This window comes from Calypte anna, chromosome Z, assembly GCF_003957555.1.
Source record: "Calypte anna isolate BGI_N300 chromosome Z, bCalAnn1_v1.p, whole genome shotgun sequence".
Lineage (NCBI taxonomy): Eukaryota > Metazoa > Chordata > Aves > Apodiformes > Trochilidae > Calypte > Calypte anna.
The window spans coordinates 21,240,595-21,260,654 of NC_044274.1; the positions used below are offsets into that span (position 1 = coordinate 21,240,595).

Genomic DNA, 20,060 nt, shown 5'->3' on the forward strand with positions numbered 1-20,060 from the left:
AAGCTCTCCCACTCTTCCAGTCCTCCCTGCAGAAACTTCAGCCTACTTCAGCTGCAGAAATTTTTTTTTCCCCTCGAGGGATGATCATTACACATCTAAGAAAGAGATTAAACCCCACAAAAGACACCAAAATCTGGAACTGCTCCCAAAGGAGGAAAGCTGCACACCCTTCTTTCCAGGCATCCCCTCCTCCACTTGCCTGACATAAAGAGCACCTAAACTGTGCTAGGAAAGTACTGCTCACAAAAGCAAGCCCACCTATCCTGAAGGAAAAGCCAGGGGCCAGCTGACGTCCCCCTGTCTCAGGTGTGGCTCTCAGAGCAGGGAGCCCTCGCCAGGATTTACTGTGTTTAACCATGGCCAGCAGCTGGTGGGGAGGAGAGCAGGGATGAAATATCCAGAAAACCAGGAGCCCATAGGAACTTGCAGCCTGCAAGCCTCTATTTTCCTCCCCGCCCCCCCCCCCCCTTTTTTTTTTCCGACTCAGAAAGCATATGACTGGCTTTCACATACCAGAGCTGACCCCTCCCAGAGCCTGCGATTTCCTAAGAGTGATGCTACCCTCCCGCTTATTCACTACAGGATTATGTTTCCTTGCCCTGACTCAATAAAACCTTACACCATCTAGGGTCCGTCCACATGTCAGCTACGCTCAGGATCCCTCCGGAGGGATGGAAAAGCTGCTCAGATATCTGCTATCAGGAGGGCATGTCCACGGGGAGCACCTGCTCCTCCCTTCCTAGTAGGTGCACAGCTTTCAATTTCCAGGTGTAAACCATTAAATCTTTGCTTCTGCACCTGCCCTTCCCTTCCCTACTGGACTGTAAAGAATGCTAGTATTTCACACTCTGCTCCCCCATAAATTAGCACTAGTACTGGGACATGTGTTCTCTCCACATGCTATTTCCCACACAATTTTTGTCACTGAAATACCATGGCACAGTGAGCTGCTGAGGTCTTTGGTTTCAGTTTTTCTTTCCCAGCACTAGTAGTGCAGTTTCTTGAAAAGGGGGGCTATGCTTCTTGCACTGCACAGCAATGTTGCTGCCTCAGCTCCCAAGCCCCTTGCATCCTGAATGCCCCAACTTGGATTTGCACTTGCCACCACTTACATGCTAAGACCCCACACCTGCCTCCATCTCTGCAGAACAGGATCCTTCAGCTGTGCTCCTACTTGCACGGACCTCCCTCTGGCCTCACATCACTGGGTGACAGGGGGAACAGGGGGAGCCCCTGGCTTCAGGAGGAGACAGCAGATTTGTAGAGGTCATGGAGACCTCTGGTGGCTCCATGATATGTTGGTGGCAAGCTGCTGCCTGCAAGATCCTGCTGGTGGCTGCAGGATACAGGGCCAGGGCATGCCTCACTCTCTAGTAAAGCTGGACCACTTCAGTGAGTGCCCCTTTATGCTCTGCAGGGCCAAGCAGGTGCTGTGCATGGGAAACCCCAGCTCCTACACAACCACAGGCTCACAGCACCATAGGAAACACTGACATACAGCAGAAGGCACAAAGGTGCTACAGTGGCTGCCTGACATGTTACCACACATGTGGGCTGTTAGTCAAAACAACAAGTCTGGGATTGCTTCAGGAAACACAATCATGCATACAAACTCTCATAAATAGTACTCACAGCACAGACATCTATTTTGGGTTCACCTGAGCATCGCAGTGACACATGGTCTTGACCTCTCTATGAAAAAAATCCCCTGCAGCCCACAAGCACCCACACAGTGCTCCTCACCCCGACTCTGCACCACAGTTCACCACTGGATCCAGAATTGCAGCACACGATAATGCAGTGACCTATACCCTGGCACAATATAATACTAGAAAATCATGGGATGGTTAAGTAAAGTTATAGTCCAGAGGATCATCCTACCAGGCACATCTGTGACTTGCTGTACTGCTGCAGCTGTTCTCTTTATCAGCACCTTTGTTAACAGGAAGCCCTGGGTACTTGTCTCTAACAGTCCTGCAGATGACTACAGCAGAGCTTCCAAACAAAGTCTGCTGTTGGGGACACTTATTCTGTCTTTTTTAATAAGGGGGGAAAAGGATTTAAAAATCCTATGTTGAACTAAATTAACTTAATTCTGAATGAAATCCACACTAGGCAAGCAGCTAATATTGTTTCTCGAAGCATCATCTAAATACACCTTGTCTTCACTTCTATCTTGATGAGCCGATGCGGGCCTTACTAGATGCTGCAGCTAAGGGGTAATAGAATCAGGGTCTGCATGTGCTTCTCATCCTTCACTGCTCAGTCTCACAGCCCTCTGGTTTCTGTACAAGTAACGAGCTACAAGTGTCATGACTGGCCTCAGTTTCTGGCTCTGTACTGGCTGTAGCAGACTAGCAGTCACTTATTACCTATTGTCACCAAGGAGCTCAGGGTCACAGAAGATTTGAGCATCCTTTTTCCAGCAGGCATGATGGAAACTGCTGAATTATTCTGCCTGGTCTTCTAAGGGCATAAAGTTAGCAAAACCGACTCTGCACAAGGGACTTCTTTCACACTAGCACAACAGGAATAAACAGACAAAAGACCTCCTGCCACTGGACTCCCAAGAAAGCTCAGATTGGATAGTCTAAGGACTCTTAGATGATGTCCCCTCCCTAGAGGATGGAGACCCAAGCTATTGTTGTCACTTACAAGGTCTCTTGCCCCTCTACAGATTACTACTTTTGCCTCAACCCCCCATCTTCCCTCTCCCTGCCCGTCACTCTCCCATGTCTATGACAATACACAGTAAGGAAAGTTTGCTCATAGAGTGACTTTCAACAATTACAGTATTTTCTGACTGCTTAGCCTAATTTTTCCTTATCACATGACAATTAAGAGGTCACCTTAGCAGAAATTATTAAATTTTTTGCAATGTTTCTTCCTCTCTCAATCAGTAACTACTGCACAAAAAAAAGAAGCAGCTAACAATCTCTCATCCCATCAATGTGCTGGGTGCAAAAACCCTTTCCCAGCCAAAATAAATGGCAAAACTACCCCTGGACTCAGTAGAAGAAAAATGCAAGAATGCAAGAAACTAATGCACTAGTTTCTTGCACTAATGCAAGAAACACACTGCTAACATCCAAATCTCAAACTGCATTTAGACAACTCATCCATGTGCACAGAGTCTTAATGTTCCTAAAATTGCTGCTAGCAAGTCCAGGTATAACTGGAGCTGAACAACATTAATCTGTACTTGGTAACTAACTCCTCCAGGGACAGGTCCCAGAGATGCAACAGTGCCATCCAGCCTTTTATTGCCACAAGTATCACCCACAAGACCTTCATAAAGTAAATTTGCACTTTTCTAATGATCAGGAGCTTTGGATCACTCACTAATACCCTGCAGCTCACTCTATTGCAGTAAAAATTATTCTGCAGAAAAAGTGTAGTGCTGAAGGAGGCAAAACTATACTCTGCAACAGTGCACTGAAGTGAACAGACACTGGGGAAAAATTAGCTCTCTCCACAGAGGGCTCACCCATCACTTGTACCTTTCCAAATGAGGGACTTCTGTGACATCTCCTCTGAAGAGTGTTTCGCTTACATCCTTTAAGCCATTGGCAATGCCTTCACCACAGCTCTTCACTCCCCCACCAGGGGGAACCTGCAGGACATCTGGCTGCCCTGAGGCTGATGTCCGATCCAAAAACTGGCCACCCTCCTTCATACGCTGCTGGATCATGGGAGTAAGTGGCATTTCAAAGCTGAAGTAACTATCAGGTTCTGAGTACAATGTCTCCAGCGACTCCACACTGTAGTATAAAGATGCATTGTCTAGGATGTTTTCAAACTGTGAGCTGTACATATCAGTGGAGACATCGGAGTGCCTCTGCACAAGGACATCTTCATATCCTCCTGTGGCTGCTCCTTCCTCCTCCATCATCCTGGAAATTAATCAGAAACAGCTTATTTCAGCTCACGGGCAAGGTTTAGATGTCTAGGTGAACCTCCCTGCCTTCCACCTTTTAGAGCAGAAAGGTCAATGTGGTTCCCTGCAGAAAATGACACTTCAGTGTTTATGCACAATGCTAGTGTTTCCTTGCACCACTTCTGTTCATGACTGGCATCATCCTCTCTGGGGACTTAACAATCTTCTGAGTAAAGGAGGGGAGCATGGGGAAAGCCTCATATTACCTAACAGATAATATCAGCTGCTTATGTGCAAAGGAGAGAACTCACAAATGTGTAAGTTCTCTGCTAGCACCACTGACATGCCGGAGGCTGCACTGGCCAGAGACATGCACCCACATGGGGTCTTAGCTTCCAGAAGAAAGCTTGCTGGCTCTGCAGTTTGCAGGGCTGGAGTCTTCAGCAAAAGGTTAGAGGAAATCCCTCCAAAATGCAAAGGGAATTAAATGCAGTTAAAAACCTGAAGCTGGGAGAACCAGATTTGAAGGGGGAAGACCTGACCTGCTTACAGATGCATAGGGAGGTGCAGCATCTCCCTGTGGAGAGTTTTATTTGCTGCACCAACTACTGTGGGGGGCTTCTCACAGCACGTGCCAGCCATCACAGCTGCCTGCCTGAGCAATCCTACACGCTAGCCAAAGCAAAACTCAGTGAATCCCAAGGTGCAGAGGCAGGAGTGCCCCCCTTGCCAAGATCCTGTTGTTTAATCAGCAAAGACCCCACCGTGTCAGAGTGAGCACGGTTTTGCTTAGCTCAGTGGTTGGACACTTTGCTTCATTTCAGATGTGCATCAGGAAAGAAAAGTGAGCAAATCAGGATGCTCTTGTAAAAGGCAGCACAATTTTTCAAATAGATGCAGCTAAAATTATAAAAATACAGAGAGATACTTAACACAGGAAGCACATGACAGCATTTCCCCTCTTGTAATGTAGCCCTGGGTACATCTTCATTATCCAGCTTCTCAGTGGTGAAGTGGCCTGCATTCTGCCTATAGTTAGTGATATGCCGTGTCCAGATCCAAACTAATCCTGCTACAGATGTTGGATCACACAGACATTACTCTGCAAACAGCAGAGTCTACATCTTTAAGTTTCTAATTCTGAGACAAATCTCAAACTTAAGCAAGGTGGTGCGGATGGAGCTCAGTGCCAGCTTCATTGACTAGCAACCACCATTCATGAAAGCTACCATTGCCCCCAGGGAGCAGGCAACAGACAAACCACTCATTTTTTATCATTATCTCCTAAAGGGGCAGGTAGAAGACACATGCTTGGGACAAGAAAAACCCAACCTGTCCTGCTGCACACCCCCCCCAAGCACCATCTTACCTGCCCTGCCCTTCTGCTAGCATATCCATCTCTTCCTTGCTGTGGTTGTTCTTGTCCTTCACAAAAACTTCATCTTCCTCACTTTCATCATGCAGTGCCAGAGGAGTGACTCCAGAGGCAATGGATCCTGGCCTAGGGTCCTCACAGACCTCACTCCAACCACTGTCCGGTGAGGAGATTAAGCCAGGAGAGACCACCGGTGGCACAGGGTGGCTGGATATTTTGGGGAACATCTTCCTTTCCACAGACACAGTCTCCAGCAGAGAGTGCTTCCTTCTTCTCTGCTCCTCAGCTTTTTGCAGCCATAAAATCTCAACCCCTTGAAATTCTACATGTTTGCTCACAGCTGCCTCTTTAGAGAGCCTCTTCTCAGAACCCATTTGCATTTTGCCTTGACTGTTGGCTGAAAACTCTTCACAGCTCTCCCTACCCTCCACTTCACTGTTTGCTTCCAGCTTTGTCACAGATGGTCTATGACAGCTTGCATTCTTCACTGCATGGACCTCTTCAGTTTCATTACTGATGGCTTGCAAGGACTCGGACTGCTTTTCTCCAGTCCATGTTGCAGGCAGATCTTTTTCTACAATCAATTGCATTTTTTCCTCAGCTGTTCGCTCAGATGGAAGAAATACGTCTGAGGGCTTTTCTTTGCTTGTTGGAACTGGTTCTCTGGATGCCTGCACATTTTGGCTGCCAGTAATATTTTTTTCCATTTGTGTCTCCGGATCAAAAGAAGTATTTGCATTCTCTTGCACCTTTGTTGCTTCCAGACATGGAGAGATTTTCATAATCTCTAGCAGGTTATCAACTGCTTGCAAGCCTTCTTCTGTGGTGTGCAGCTGTGCTGCCTCAGTGTCAGGTCTTGAATTGTCTGCAGGAGCTGTGTGCTGAGGAAGGGGCCAGCCAGGTACCTGGTGGTGATGGTCCCGCCTTTCTGGACTGCATGTCACCGGCTCTGCCTGGTGCAGCAATACAGCCTGCAGTGCCTCACCACTGGGCTCTACAGTGCCATACTCTGGAAATTCATTGATGATGGTATGAGGGACCAAAGTGCTGCTTCCATGGCCACTACCTGCAAAGAAAAAAAAGGCAGCATGGGTTTATCTACAGCCTGTGTAAGCAAAAAGCCTGGCTTCCCTCCCCAGCCCTCTCCTGAACAGGATATCTATGTTCTCCCCTACAGGAGTTTAACTCACTTTTGCACATTCTCATACTGTAGTTATCCTGAGCTGGTCCTTTTACACGGGAGTTTTTGGGCAGCTGTACTTTATGAGTGTGTACTGCTAAGGAATGCCAGAAATGTCTGCTGCACTTCTGAAAGGGTGCATGAACAGTCTGAGGCCACAGGCCAGGCACAAAGGCTGAAGAAAGCAGATACTGAGAGGTCTCACACCCATCTGCAGCACACACCATACACATTAGTTTTATTTTAAAACATGTTTTCCGGTCATTTTCACTTCTAAAGATGGAACACTGGGAAGACAATCAGCCACACCCTGTATAATCCACAGCCCTGACAAAACCAATTAGTTACATTACAAAACAATGAATAATACAATTTTCTTCCAGCAATACTCTTTTCCTTTAACAACTCAGGTAACTGAAAGTCTTTGTTGCAGTGACGTACACCTACCAAACAGTTCACATTTTCTGCTGCAGTAAATTTACCACTCCACAAAAAGCTTCCTAACCTTCCCTGCCTAATGCTTCTTTCCAGCTGATGTAAACAAAGCAGAAGTGAAAACAAATGGTCCCATTTTCCAAGTGCTGAGTATCCAGTGGCTCCCATTGTTGTGAGGTAACAGAGAACCAGCTGAACTCAGAGGAACCTCACAGATGACATAATGACAGATACTTGGCTATCTTATATTACAGTCCAAGAAGGAACTGAACTTTTGAAATAAGAAAACCAGCAACAGCTGTATTCGCTGCACCCTTCTAGAAAAAAACAGACAAGAATATAAAAGTGCTTTAAAACAAACAACAGATGGCCAGATGCAAACACATACTCTGAAAAATGTCAGGGGTGACAGCTCTGAAACCAGAAACCAACTTGCATTTCGATACTTTGCCCCACTCAAGCTGCATCTCTAGGTGCTGTGCTGCAAACAGAACCCCACCTTCACTTTGAGCAGGCTGGCCCCGAGCCATTTCTAGGGAGAAATCCATGTAGCTGTGGTTAATGACAGGCTGAGATCAAGGTGAAAGGGAGAATAGTTTAACATGACCCCAGCACCACAATAAGGTGTCTATATGTCTGCCAGTGGTTTGTAAAGATGTGCAGCAGCACACACCTGCCAGCTCACCACCCAGTATTTCTATCCACAAGATAAACAGCTCACATTCTGTGTGGTGCAGGATCAAAGCAACAGACTTGGACCATTCCAAGCCACAGTCTCTTCCACCAGGTTCTCCAGATCTGTCCATGCTGTTTGTTTAATCACTCCATAAAAAAACTTCAGTGGGTCAGGTTTCATACAAATGACTTGGTTGCTCTTGAGGACAGCAAATGGATAAAACAAACACCTGTTCTCTGCTGCAAAGTCCTAGGGAGCTGTGAGGAGCATGAATGCCCTGCCCACTTCTTCATCACCAACCTGCCTTCATGGCAGGGTTTCCAAATAATAGATATGGGTGCACCAGGAGAATCTGAAGAAGTGGGAGAGGACCTCTCCTCACATGCCCACTTGAAGGCACAGTCCTTTTTCTAAGTGCCTGAAGTTGCAGCCAAACAACCCTGTTTGCACACAATTTAAAAATGCAGTGGTTGGGTGAAACCCAAGGCCACTCATTTCATGGTGTAGTTGCCATTGGGACATATTTCCAACAGAACAGACTCAGGGATGAAAATGATACTGCACCTGCACAGGTACCAGCCCAAGCCAGCAACAGGTCCCAGCTTCCTAGCCCACACCCCTGTTCTTCTCTTGTAAGAGAGAACTGTATGCAGGGATCATGTTAGATGCTAATTATGGACACAGCTCCACATACAGTACCTCTTAGCCTATACACCTGCAACAGGGAGGCACCCCAGCTGGGATTGCCTCGTGCCCCTAGCAACATAGAGTACAGTACCACAGAATTATAAAGTGGTTTGGGTTGGAAGGGACATTAATGATCACCTAGTTCCAACCCTCCACTAGACCAGTTGCTCAAAGCTCCATCCAACCTGGCCTTGAACACTTCCAAGGATGAAGTATATACAGCTTCCTTGAGCAACTCATGCCAGTGTCTCACAACCCTTAATGTGAGGAATTTCTTCCTAATGTCTAGCCTAACCTCTTTCAGTTTAAAGCCATTACCCCTTGTCCTGTTACAACATGCCCTTTTAAAAAGTCCTTCTCCAGCTTTCCTGTAGGCCCCTTCAGGTACTGGAAAATTCTTATAAGATCTCCCTGGAGCCTTTCAGGTTGAACAACTCTCTCAGCCTGTCTTCATAGGAGAGGTGCTCCAGTCCTCTGATGATCTCCATGACCCTCCTCGGGACTCACTCCAACAGCTCCATGTCCTGGTGCTGGGGGCTTCGGAACTGGACATGGTACTAGTGGTGGGGGTCTCACGAGAGTAGAGTAGAGGGAGAGAATCACCTTCCTTGACCTGCTGGCCTCACCTTGTTTGATGCAGCCCAGGATGTAAGCAATCCCAAGCACGTTTCTTTTTCTACTCCTGAACTTCATCCCAAGCAAACTTTATCCTCTGGCAAGTCCAGCAGACTCCAGAGGTACATGTGCAGAGCACATACATGCATATACAGACACAGGGAGATGTGCAGGGGAGGGAACATGGACACAGGTACTACACTTTGCCATGCCTGCAAGCGACGTTTCACCTGGGCAAGACAGGAGCACTTTCACAGTTGAAATTTAAGGCTTTTCCTAAAGCGAAGCACCAGCAGCCCTGCTCTGGAAGGACTGCTGCTGCTTTACAAAAGCAAAAGTCAGCAGGATTCTTGCCCTCCCAGCACCGTGCAGGAACACTGCCCAATTCACTGCCTGATATGGCACCAAAGCAGTAGTCTTTGCCCACTACACAGAATAATAGAATCATAAAAAGTTAAGGGCTGGAAGGGACCTCAAAAGATCATCTAATCCAACCCATCCCCTGCCAGAGCAGGGTCACCTACAGCAGGTCACACAGGAACACATCAAGGTGGGCTTTGAATGTCTTCAGGGAAGGAGACTCCACAACCACCCTGGGCGGCCTGCTCCAGTGCTCTGCCATCCTCACAGTGAAAAAAATTCTTCCTACCATTTATATGGAACTGCCTATGCTCCAGTTTATAACCATTGTCCCTTGTCCTATTGTTAGTCACCCCTGAGAAAAGCTTTACTCTGTCCTCCTGGCACTTGCCCCTTACATATTTATAAACATTGATGAGGTCACTCCTCATTCTCCTCTTCTCCAAGCTGAAGAGACCCGTATCCCTCAGCCTTTTCTCATGAGGAAGATGTTTCAATCCCTTTAATCATCTTGGTCACTCTGTGCTGGACTCTTGCAAGCAGTTCTTGGTCCTTCTGGAACTGAGGGGCACAGAACTGGACACAATATTCCAGATGTGGCCTCATCAGGGCAGAGTAGAGGGGGAGGAGAACCTCTCTTGACCTACCAGCCATACCCCTTCTAGTGCACCCCAGGATGCCATTAGTCTACTTGGCCACAAGAACACATTGCTGGCTCATGGTCATCCTTCCATCCGCCAGCACCCTTAGGTCCCTTTCACCAATGCTGCTCTCCAACAGCTCAGTCCCAATCTATATTGGTATCTAGAGCTGTTCTTCCCCAGATGCAAGACTCTACACTTACCCTTGTAATTCATTAAATTTCTCCCTACCCAGCTCTCCAGCCTGTCTAGGTCCCTCTAAATGACAGCACAGTCTTCTGGGGTGTCAGCCACTCCACCCAGTTTTTTGTCATCAGCAAACTTGCTGATAGTACACCCTATTCCCTCATCCAGGTCATCAATAAATATATTGAATAGTACTGGTCCCAGTACTGACCCTTGAGGGACTCCATTAGAAACAGACTTCCAACTAGACTCCATCCCATTGATTGCAACTCTCTGGCTTCTGTCTTCATCCTTTTCTCCCTACATGAGGTACCACCATGCACAGGACTGTTGAGGTCTCTGCTCCCTGAGGTAAAACACCACCAGTAGCCCCTGGCTCCTAAGAGGTGCAAATCTTTTCCCTTTGCTCAGAGAGCTATTTCAGGTCCTAGAGTTCAGAGGAGCTTGAGCTCTTTAAGGGAAACTCCTCCCTTATTCCCATCTACCACCACAGCATCATGTCTTGCATATCCTGTCCAACCCCACCCCCCAATATGACTGCATCACAAACAAGGCTAGAAAAGCAACAACAAATTTAAGGACCACACTGAAGATGAGCAGGGAAAAAAAATACCCATCATCAAAAAAACAAAGAAAGGACACACACTCTCAGGTAACACCAATTTCTACCTTGCATTGAAGGTGGCTTCTTTCAACAAAGAAATAAAAGAAAATAAAAAGAGAAAAGAATTAAATGCAAAGAGAAGAAGCTAAAATAGAAAGGGCATCAGAGGCTAGAAAACTGAGACTGGGCAAATATAACCTAACAGCAATTGACTGCCCTTCTGATGACTAAACGCTGAAATAATTCATTACTTAAATCAGGCATACTTATTTCATAGGTAAATAACAATTCCATGTCAAGCAAGCCTGTCTACAGCGTAATAAAAGGAAATCCTAAGAAGCAAAACACAAGTTACAAGCATAGATAGACATTTTGTTTAAAGGTACATTTTACAAAAGAATTGGTGTGAGTGTCTAAATACAGTATATATATATTAGCTAGCTCGAGAAATTAGATATATTTGCTTGAACAGTCTCCTTACTCACAGAGGTTACTGTAGCTCCAGCAGTTACCCATTGGTCAAAGACATAAAATGCACAGATCATCAGTTTATCTATAGCGATACCAGCTAATTCAATTGCTGCTGTTCTACTCAACTGGAATCAAAATAGTTTCAAATTTCCTGGCAGCTGCTGTCCTGCACTGCACACAATGATGTAAATGGATGCTTTCTGAGTATTATGAAACTGATGGGGGAACTGCAGTCTCATTCAGTCTTTCGCAGGAGCTAAGGAGTCCACCTTGGCAGCTTGCAGGGAGGAAAAAATTTCCTCCAGCAAGGCAGCCTGACGGTATGTCAGGGAGATATCTGTGCTTAGCTGCTGCTTATTATAACCACGTCCATAAGGGAAGAAATGGGCAGAACGGTGATGCTGACAGCCGTGTGCTGGTTTCAGAGCATGGGGCGCCTTACAGCGTTTCAGCATTACTGAGCTGGAAGGCTTCACAAAGCAGCTCAGTCATCTTGTGTTTTGTTCCTCCGCAGCTTCTTGCACTAATCTCAAGCAGCACACCAGTGAGACTGCATGCAGCAGCATACCAGTTATGCTTTTTTAAAACTGGCATTTCTTGTTATGATTTGTAAAAGGGAAATTAGGGCAAGTAAAACCAATGCATGCGTTAAGAGGAAACCAATCTCTAGGCGACAGATCATAACAAACAAATCACAGGTTTTATGGCATTGTATTAATATTGCAGCCTGCCAGAGGGGGAGCTCATACGGGTCCCCTCCTCCTTCTTTCCTTTCAGTTACAACTTCTGCAGTAACTAAAACTATTGCAATTCTCTCCTTTGAGTTACAACTTCTGCAGCAACTAGAACTATTCCAACTGATAAAGGAGTGCATGTGCATGCCAAGACATACTGGCCTCCCCCTTTGAGAGGGAGGGCTGCTGCACAATCACTGTCAGCCTTGTGCAGCAGCCCTTTTTCCAAAATATGTCATTTGTCATGCTGTCATAGGTCTGGCCTGACTGGCAAGGTCCTTCATTAGTCAGAGGTGGGGGATTAGCATAATGTGCTTTTGTAACTGGACTGCAAACCTCTAGCCCCTGCTGGACTAGGTGCAGAGTCTTTGGCAGCTTGCAGCCCCTCCTGCCCTTTGGGCAGTTTCCTTGCCAAGGGAAGCAAAGCCTTCGACCCTGTGAAGCTAGACTGGCATGATCTCCAGAAGTTGGTGGAAATAGGGAAGCTGAGTGAAGAGAGGGGCAGGGAACAGAGAGGAGAGGCAGGAGATAGCTGACTAGAAAATAAGCTTTGGTTTAATAAATGCTGCCTTACCAAGCACACAGGAAAGGCAGAGGGGACCAGATGTATGGCAGAGCCTATGAAGATCCCCCATCTCCAAAAGAGACGACCAGAGGGGGACCCTTCTGCTGCTAGCAGGAGGTTTGACACAGACCCAGTGGCATGCACAGGCATTGTGCACTTTGCACCCACCATGCTCCAACAGCCAGGCAGCAGGGTGATAGCCCATGGATCAGAGAAACCCAAAAATTAAACTGACCAGGTCACAGAGGAAAATAATGCCCCTGCAAGCACCCCCAGGCAGTGTGTCACTCAGGAAATCCCGTATAACAGCTTGCCACATGCTGGAAGAGGTTATCAAAGAAGTACTGCTTGCCACTGCTCTTGCATGGTTCCTTGAATTCTGGGAATCTAACTGTGTTAGATGAACCTTCAGTTTGTCATGGGACAGTCATGCTCACACTAAGTAAATTTGTCGTGAATCTCCCTGCTATCCAAGTCCCCGCCACTGAACTTGCATGATGATGTGGTGCCTACCTTGTTACAGCATAAAAAAAAAAGAGTGAGAAAAGCTGCTAGGTTAAGAATGTAAATCCTGTTCATTAAGAAAGCAGTGATGAGAACAGCATGTAAAATACCCAGGTCACTGTGTGTCTGAGTTTGTATATGGATTTTTAACAATTGCAAATCTTCTAACCCTGTTCCTGATGGAAAGCCCTAGGCAAACAATGCTGTAACTTGATTGTGTATTTTTTTCCCAACAGATTTTAATCATTTCCCAGCAGTAAAGAGGGTTTGGAGCCACGTGTGTAACCCAAGCTGCACTGAACTAAAAGTCCTCTGGGGAGCCCTGTACCTTTCTGCCCAGCTGCAGGAGGGACAGCACCTCACAGTAGCACCTCACAGGGCTACAGTGACCTCAGAACTGGACTAAAGTCCAAAACTAACATGCAGCACGTGCTAGAGGGGGTTACTGTGAGGGGTTATTCACTACAAATTGCTGTATGGGCTACAGATGGGCTGTAAGATATCTCAGTTCCAAGAGTCATTACCCTGGAAAGCAAAAGGGTAGAGCAAAGCAGATGCTACCATGAGCAGGAAGGAATACAAAGGGAATATCTGGCCACCTTATCCTGACATAAAAGTGGGGGTTAGTCTGACAATATTTAATGCACTTCTTTTCTTTAAAGTCTCCTAGAGTGATTTGGCTAAAAGAGTCTCAAGTTTTGGTTTAAGAGCTATATTTGGGAAAGTCTTAAAACCAAAATTTAAGACAGATCCAAAAAGAATCCAACTTTTTCTATTTTTTCACTGCTGTGATTTAGAAAGGAAGCAGCTAACAGGTGATTTTCGAGTGTCAATACATACAGTGATAGTATTACTTCAAAAGTTCTCTATGAGCCCTCAGCTGAAAGCAAACTTCTGGACCACTGGGAGCCCACAGCCTCTCTGACACTTGCAGAGTCTACAAAGACTTTACAGCCCCTCTATGAATGTAATGTTATAGATATTATGTTTTTAGAGAATCTTTTTAAAACCATCACAAAAACAGAAAGATCTATTCAGTTAAAAATATATTGCCAGTCTTTGAGAAAGTAACAATGACTTAAAAATCACCACATGATTACCCACGCACCTTAGGAACTGTGGACCTTTACAGGAGCTCCTGAAGAAACTACACACATTCAGAGAAAAGGATGTCCTTTTTGCATTTCAGGGTTTGGGACCAACCAGCTAGTCTAAGCAAAAGCTCATTGAGCAGTCCTCAAAGCACCCCGGGATTTGGATATCAAATTATGCACACTGCTAAAACAGAAATAGGGCACCGAGGGACATGTGTCTCCAGGGCTCCATGCAATCTCCAAGCTGGAGACTGCATGGAAATTTCTCAGTAAGCTCACACAGTGAATGAGATTCCCTTCCTCAGGAAGCCAGACAAAGTTAAATAAACAATGTGGGGATCTAAAGCAGAAAGTACTTGTTAAAGCACTTAACTGCAAACAGGAAAAATACTTGCTGTACCCTGTGTTACACTTTTCCAGGGCAATACCAGGCCAGAACTGCATCTACCCACATAATTTTACACACCTTCTTTGTGTTTATTATTAAGTCCACTCATGCAGTAGGGTAACATGCACCTTTTTCCTTTAGAAAACTTCAGAAATTAATTGATGCTTCAGCATGATGAAGGGCTTCTGTTGGTGCGCTGCCTTCTCACCAGGTGATGGAGCTGAAGCTAAGGCAAGAAACCCATCGTGACAAACAAAAATGCCACTGTGCCCCACCATACTGGCCTATAGCAAAGCAAAGGTATTTAATGCATTCTTTGCCTCTGTCTTCAAGATGATGCATCAAGACAGCAACAGCGCCCAGACCTGGACAACCATGACTGCAATGAGGATCAACCCTTAGCTCACCCTGAACTTGTCTGTGATCTGCTGCTAGTTAGATTCCTACAAGTTCATGGGACCTGATGGGATTCATCCCAGAGTCCTCAAAGAGATGGCTGATGTCATCACTAGGCCCCTCTCAATTACTTTTGGAAGGTCCTGGCAATCTGGAGGGATCTGGCAAACTACAGGCAAATTAGCCTAACTTCAGTGCCTGGTAAAATTATGGAAAAAGATTATTCTGAGGGGTATTGAAAAACACCTGGATGACAACACAGCCATTGGTCACAGCCAGCACAGGTTCATGAAGGGAAAGGCCTGCTTGTTAAACCTGATTTCCTTTTTGACAAGGCAACTGACCCAGCTGATAAAAGGAAGCCAGTGGATGTAATATTTCTGGACTTCAGAAAGGCTTATGATACTGTCTTTCACAGTATCCTCCTGGACAACTGTGCTGTACGATGGGTGAGCAACTGGCTCACATGTTAAGCACAAAGTGTGACAGCAAATGGGGTAACCTCTTCAACATCTTCATCAATGATTGGACTCAGGACTGGAAGGAATTCTAAGCAACTTTGAAGATGACACAAAACTGGGAGGTGCGGTCGATCCCCTTAGGGGCAGGCAGGCCCTGCAGAGAGACCTCAATAGATTGGAGAGATGTGCAATCACCAACAACATGAAGTTTAACAAGGCCAAGTGCTGGGTTTTGAACCTAGGACAGGGCAACACTGGTGGCAAGTACAGACTGGGGAGTGAACGTCTGGAGAGCAGCAGCGCGAAGGGACCTTGAGGCCCTGGTTGATGGCAAACTGAACGTGAGCCAGCAGTGTGTCCTGGCAGCCAGGAGGGACAACTGTGTCCTGGGGTGCATCAAGCATAGCATTGCCAGCTGATCAAGGGAGGTGACTGTCCCACACTACTCTGTACTGGTACCACCTCACCTTAGCTACTGTGTGCAGTTCTTGGCATTGAAGTATAGAAAAGATATCAAGCTGTTAGAGAGAGTTCAAAGGAGAGACACAAGAATGGTGAAGGGTCTGGAGGGGACAGCTAAAGTCACTTGGATTGTTCAGTCTGGAGAAAAGGAGGCTGAGCAGTGATGTCTCTGCAGCATATGGCTTCCTCATGAGTGGGTAAAATGGGACTGATACCGATTTCTTCACTCCTGTGACCAAAGACAGGACTCAGGGAAATGGAAGGAAGATGAACCAGGGGAGGTTTAGGTTAGGTATCAGGAAAGTATTCTTCACCCAGAGGGCAGTGGAGCAGTGGAACAAGCTCCCCAGGGAAATGGTCACAGCACCAAGCTTGCCTGAGTTCAAGAAGTGTTTGGATGATGCTCGTGTGATTCTGAGGATGCCCTAAAAAAGGGACAGGAGTTGGACTTGATCCTGATGGGTCTCTTCAGTATATTCTCTGATTCTGTGACTGATGACTGAGCCTCTCCTGTTGTGCCCACTGACCTGGATGCACCATTTTCTGTCTGCCAGAAAGAAGAGAGGGGACCTTTCTGTCTCCAGAAAAGTGTTTCTGAGTCCAGCCAGCTTCATCCCATCTCAGCCTGCAGCACACGTGTTCAGAGCATCTGAGGCAGCCAGACACCACCAAAGGGCTGACAGCATCACCAGGCACCAGGCTCCCAAATATCTGTGAACTCACATCAGCATGGCTTTTGGCATCAGCCGACAGCCCACAGATGGGGAGGTACAGCATTAACTCTCGCATTTCCTAAGTTCTGAGTTTTTAATTCTGCACCTTTAAAAACAACAAACAAATAGCCCATGTTGTAACCATTATTTGTACTAAAACTTTAGCCTTCAAACGTATCTGTTTTTTACCAAGTCGAGGATGTGGTTATCCCCTCCCTGCAGCCGTAGGTTATAACTTGATCTATCCCACTATCAACTGCAGCTCACAAGACATCCAGTTTCCTCCTGCAGAGCGAGGAACTCAGCATAATGCCTCACACCCTTTTAATTTTACTTTCCCTGGGACCTGAAACACAGACATCCATCATACCACACCTGATGGCTCTGGAGCATGCCCCAGCTTCACCCAGTGGGACTGAAATTCAAAGGGAGAGACAGCATGACAGCTCTACCTCAAGCAGCCAAGATGCACAATATGTCTTCTTTCACCAGCATTAATTTTGCCATATGCACAGTCAGATATGCTCTTCTGACAGCCCTGTAAGAGCTTGCAGCTTCTCAGAACATCAAAACAGTAGTTCAAAATCACCTGCTTTACTGTGCATTGGAATGCAAGACGCACACTCAGCACGGAAGGTCAACATGCTGGAGAGGTAATATCTTCTTAAGAGCATACAAACACAAAACAAAAAGTACCTTTTAATAAAGTACCTTTGGAGTTGTAAATTTAGAAAACTTAACCTTCTCTTTGCATCACTGCCAACCAGCAACAACAAACATCAGGGATATCTATGAGAAAACATACTGATTTACACACTACTATATAAAAGCTCCTGCAAGTCTTCAGTCTGTCAGAACATGCAGCAAGACACTAAAAACAAGCAAACAAAAAAGCACTGAGAGTGTCAAGTGGATTAAATTTCATCATCCTATTGTGTTTAAGTGTGTGGGGCCACCTCAGGTCTGAGCTTTCTGGATTCCAGCCAGAAAGATACCAGATCAGGGAGCCCAGACTTTCAGGATTGCCTGGAGATGGAAAAAGCAAGTGGTAAAAACATGATAAAGTGTGGTACATTGAAATGAAAAGAAATGCAGACGAAGCACCGGGCAAGGCTACAATCAGCAGTCTAGGCTAGTGTGGGAACAATGCAACATGGGAGTGACTGTTGTCTAAGGGCAGTTTTTTAAAGGATCAGGAAGATGCCACATTCATGCAATCCAAGGAGGATGTAGCAGAGCTGGACACGCATGATTTGAAGTGACACAGAGGAAGCTAGTGAGGAAGAAGAGCAAAGGACAACCTCATTAGTTAGTGACACTCACTTTACAGAAAGCTATTTAAGGCCATTTAAATCAGCAGATATGACCATGAAAAGGCTTTGCTTGTACAAAAAAAGGGGCCATTGTGTGCCTCCTTCTCCACTGAAACAAGTTAAGGAAAGTCTACAGCATAAGCCATCATTTTCATCATTCAGGTTCAGGAATGGGGAGGTTGCATGGGATAAATTATGCATTTCATTTTCTTTTCTGTGCAAAGCTGTTAGACCCCTCCTGCAAAGGTGATACAGCACACATTACAAGAAAAAAGTCTTCTAGTCTTAAAAAGTCTTTTTTAGTGATTCTGCCCCTGTACTCAGCACTGGTGAGGCCACACCTCGAGTACTGTGTCCAGTTCTGGGCCCCCCAGTTCAGGAAGGATATCACGGTCCTGGAACAGGTCCAAAGGAGGGCAACCAGGCTGGTGAAGGGACTCGAGCCCAGACCCTATGAGGAGAGGCTGAGGGAGCTGGGGCTGTTCAGCCTGGTGAAGAGGAGGCTCAGGGGAGACCTCATCGCTCTCTACAACTACCTGAAAGGAGGGTGTAACCGGGTGGACGTTGGTCTCTTTTGCCAGACGACTTTCAACAAGACAAGAGGGCACGGTCTTAAGTTGTGCCAGGGGAAATTTAGGTTAGATATTAGAAAGAATTTCTTTAGGGAGAGAGTGATCAGGCGTTGGAATGGGCTGCCCAGGGAAGTAGTGGATTCTCCGTCCCTGGAGCTATTTAAAAAGAGACTGGATGTGGCACTCAGTGCCATAGTCTAGCAACCGCAACGGTGGTTCAAGGGTTGGACTCGATGATCTCTGAGGTCCCTTCCGACCCAGCCAATTCTATGATTCTATGATTCTTTTATTTTGAATTGGGGTTTTTTTGTGATATTTTGGGATTTCTTGTTACTCAGGTTTTGCTGGCTTGAGCTTGCTATGAAAACAGAGACAAGAACTAGTGTGAGACAATCAGTGGCAGCATGCAGCTGGGACCTTCTCTTTTGGCACATGCAAGCAGCCAAATGAGCTCACTTGCCTCATGATACTTCATTGTACACAAAACAGCAAGTGACAGGCTTTCCAAAAAGCTATTTGTTTCACCAGGAATTAAAAAACAAGCTTCTTCCAGCAGCTGTTGGGGAAAACCAGATTTGCATGGGAACCCAGGGACTATTGTACAGGACTTTTTTGTGAACAATGAGATTAAAGCCTCTCTTACACAGAAGGGGTGAAAGTATCAGACAAAAGACTGCTTATGCTTATTCTTAAGAGGTATTTTCTTCCTTCTTGGATTTATTTTCTCATATAACAGGAATGCTTTCTAGGACTAATAGGACTAAGTTGTCTTTTCTTTTTTCTTTTTTCTTTTTTTTTTTTTTCTTTTTTTTGTATTTAAATGTATGAGCTGCAAAGTCATAAAAATGAGTCCTCTAGAGTACCCAAAGATAAGGCTGCTCAAAAGAGATCATCGTTTCCATGGCTGGCTCCAGAAGAGCGTATGTTTTCAAATACAGCAAGCACCCTTTCTGTCAAGAAGGCCATGAAGACATCTTGTCCAACCCAGCCAAGTTAGCTTTTATAAAACATTTTCCTTTTCTGGAAATCAGAAGGCTGGGAATTCACCAAGGAAGGCAGAGAGGTGACTCAGGGATGCATGACCACACATGGTGCATCCTCCCTGCTCCCATAGTGGCAAGAATCAGGCCCACAAGCAGGGCTCTGAAGGGAGACATGTGGCCCTTAGCTTTCCCATGATGCAATGAGGCTCCTGGACCTTCTGCCCCCAGTGATATATCCAAGACAGGAGGATGGGCAACAGGTGAGCAGCTGGACAAGAGGCATTACACAGTAAAGATACGAGCACGTGACTACATCAAGGGTCACAAATACTGCAGATAAAACCAGACTGACGGCAAAAAAGGAGAGAATTGTTTTCAATGTGGCAGCTTTATTATCATTGAAACACATCAATCATCACTGAAACACCCCTTCTATAGGCAACAGATTCTTTTCTATAGGCATAGGCAGACTGCTTAGAGTTAAATAAATTAAAGTTCAGTTTTACTCCCATGGTAAGTTGTTCTCTTCATCAAGCTTAAACACCAGAACTTCTCCTGGCCCTGCCCTGTCACTCCTTTCCTTGAAATCCTTCATACTTGGGCCCACAAAAAGTATGTCTTCTTTTTTTTAAAGGCAACTTTAGAGAAGCAGCAGGTCTGTTTGGACTTTCAGTGGTGTTTTTTCCCTCCCCATCTACCACAGACAGGACAGAGAGCCTTTCAGGCATAGATGCTACTCCCAAAAACATATGTCACAGCATATCCAAC

At 45.9% G+C, this 20,060-nt stretch overlaps 1 protein-coding gene across 1 annotated transcript in view; it reads right to left on the reverse strand.

The window, feature by feature from the left end:
• PSD3 (pleckstrin and Sec7 domain containing 3) overlaps positions 1-20,060 on the reverse strand; it is a 112,479-nt gene that overhangs the window by 78,977 nt on the left and 13,442 nt on the right. Inside the window, exons 3-4 of the mRNA XM_030466705.1 lie at positions 5,247-6,318; positions 3,501-3,893 (exon numbers count right to left, since the gene is read on the reverse strand). Coding sequence (XP_030322565.1) covers positions 3,501-3,893; positions 5,247-6,318 — 1,465 coding nt within the window. The remainder of the gene's footprint in view (positions 1-3,500; positions 3,894-5,246; positions 6,319-20,060) is intronic.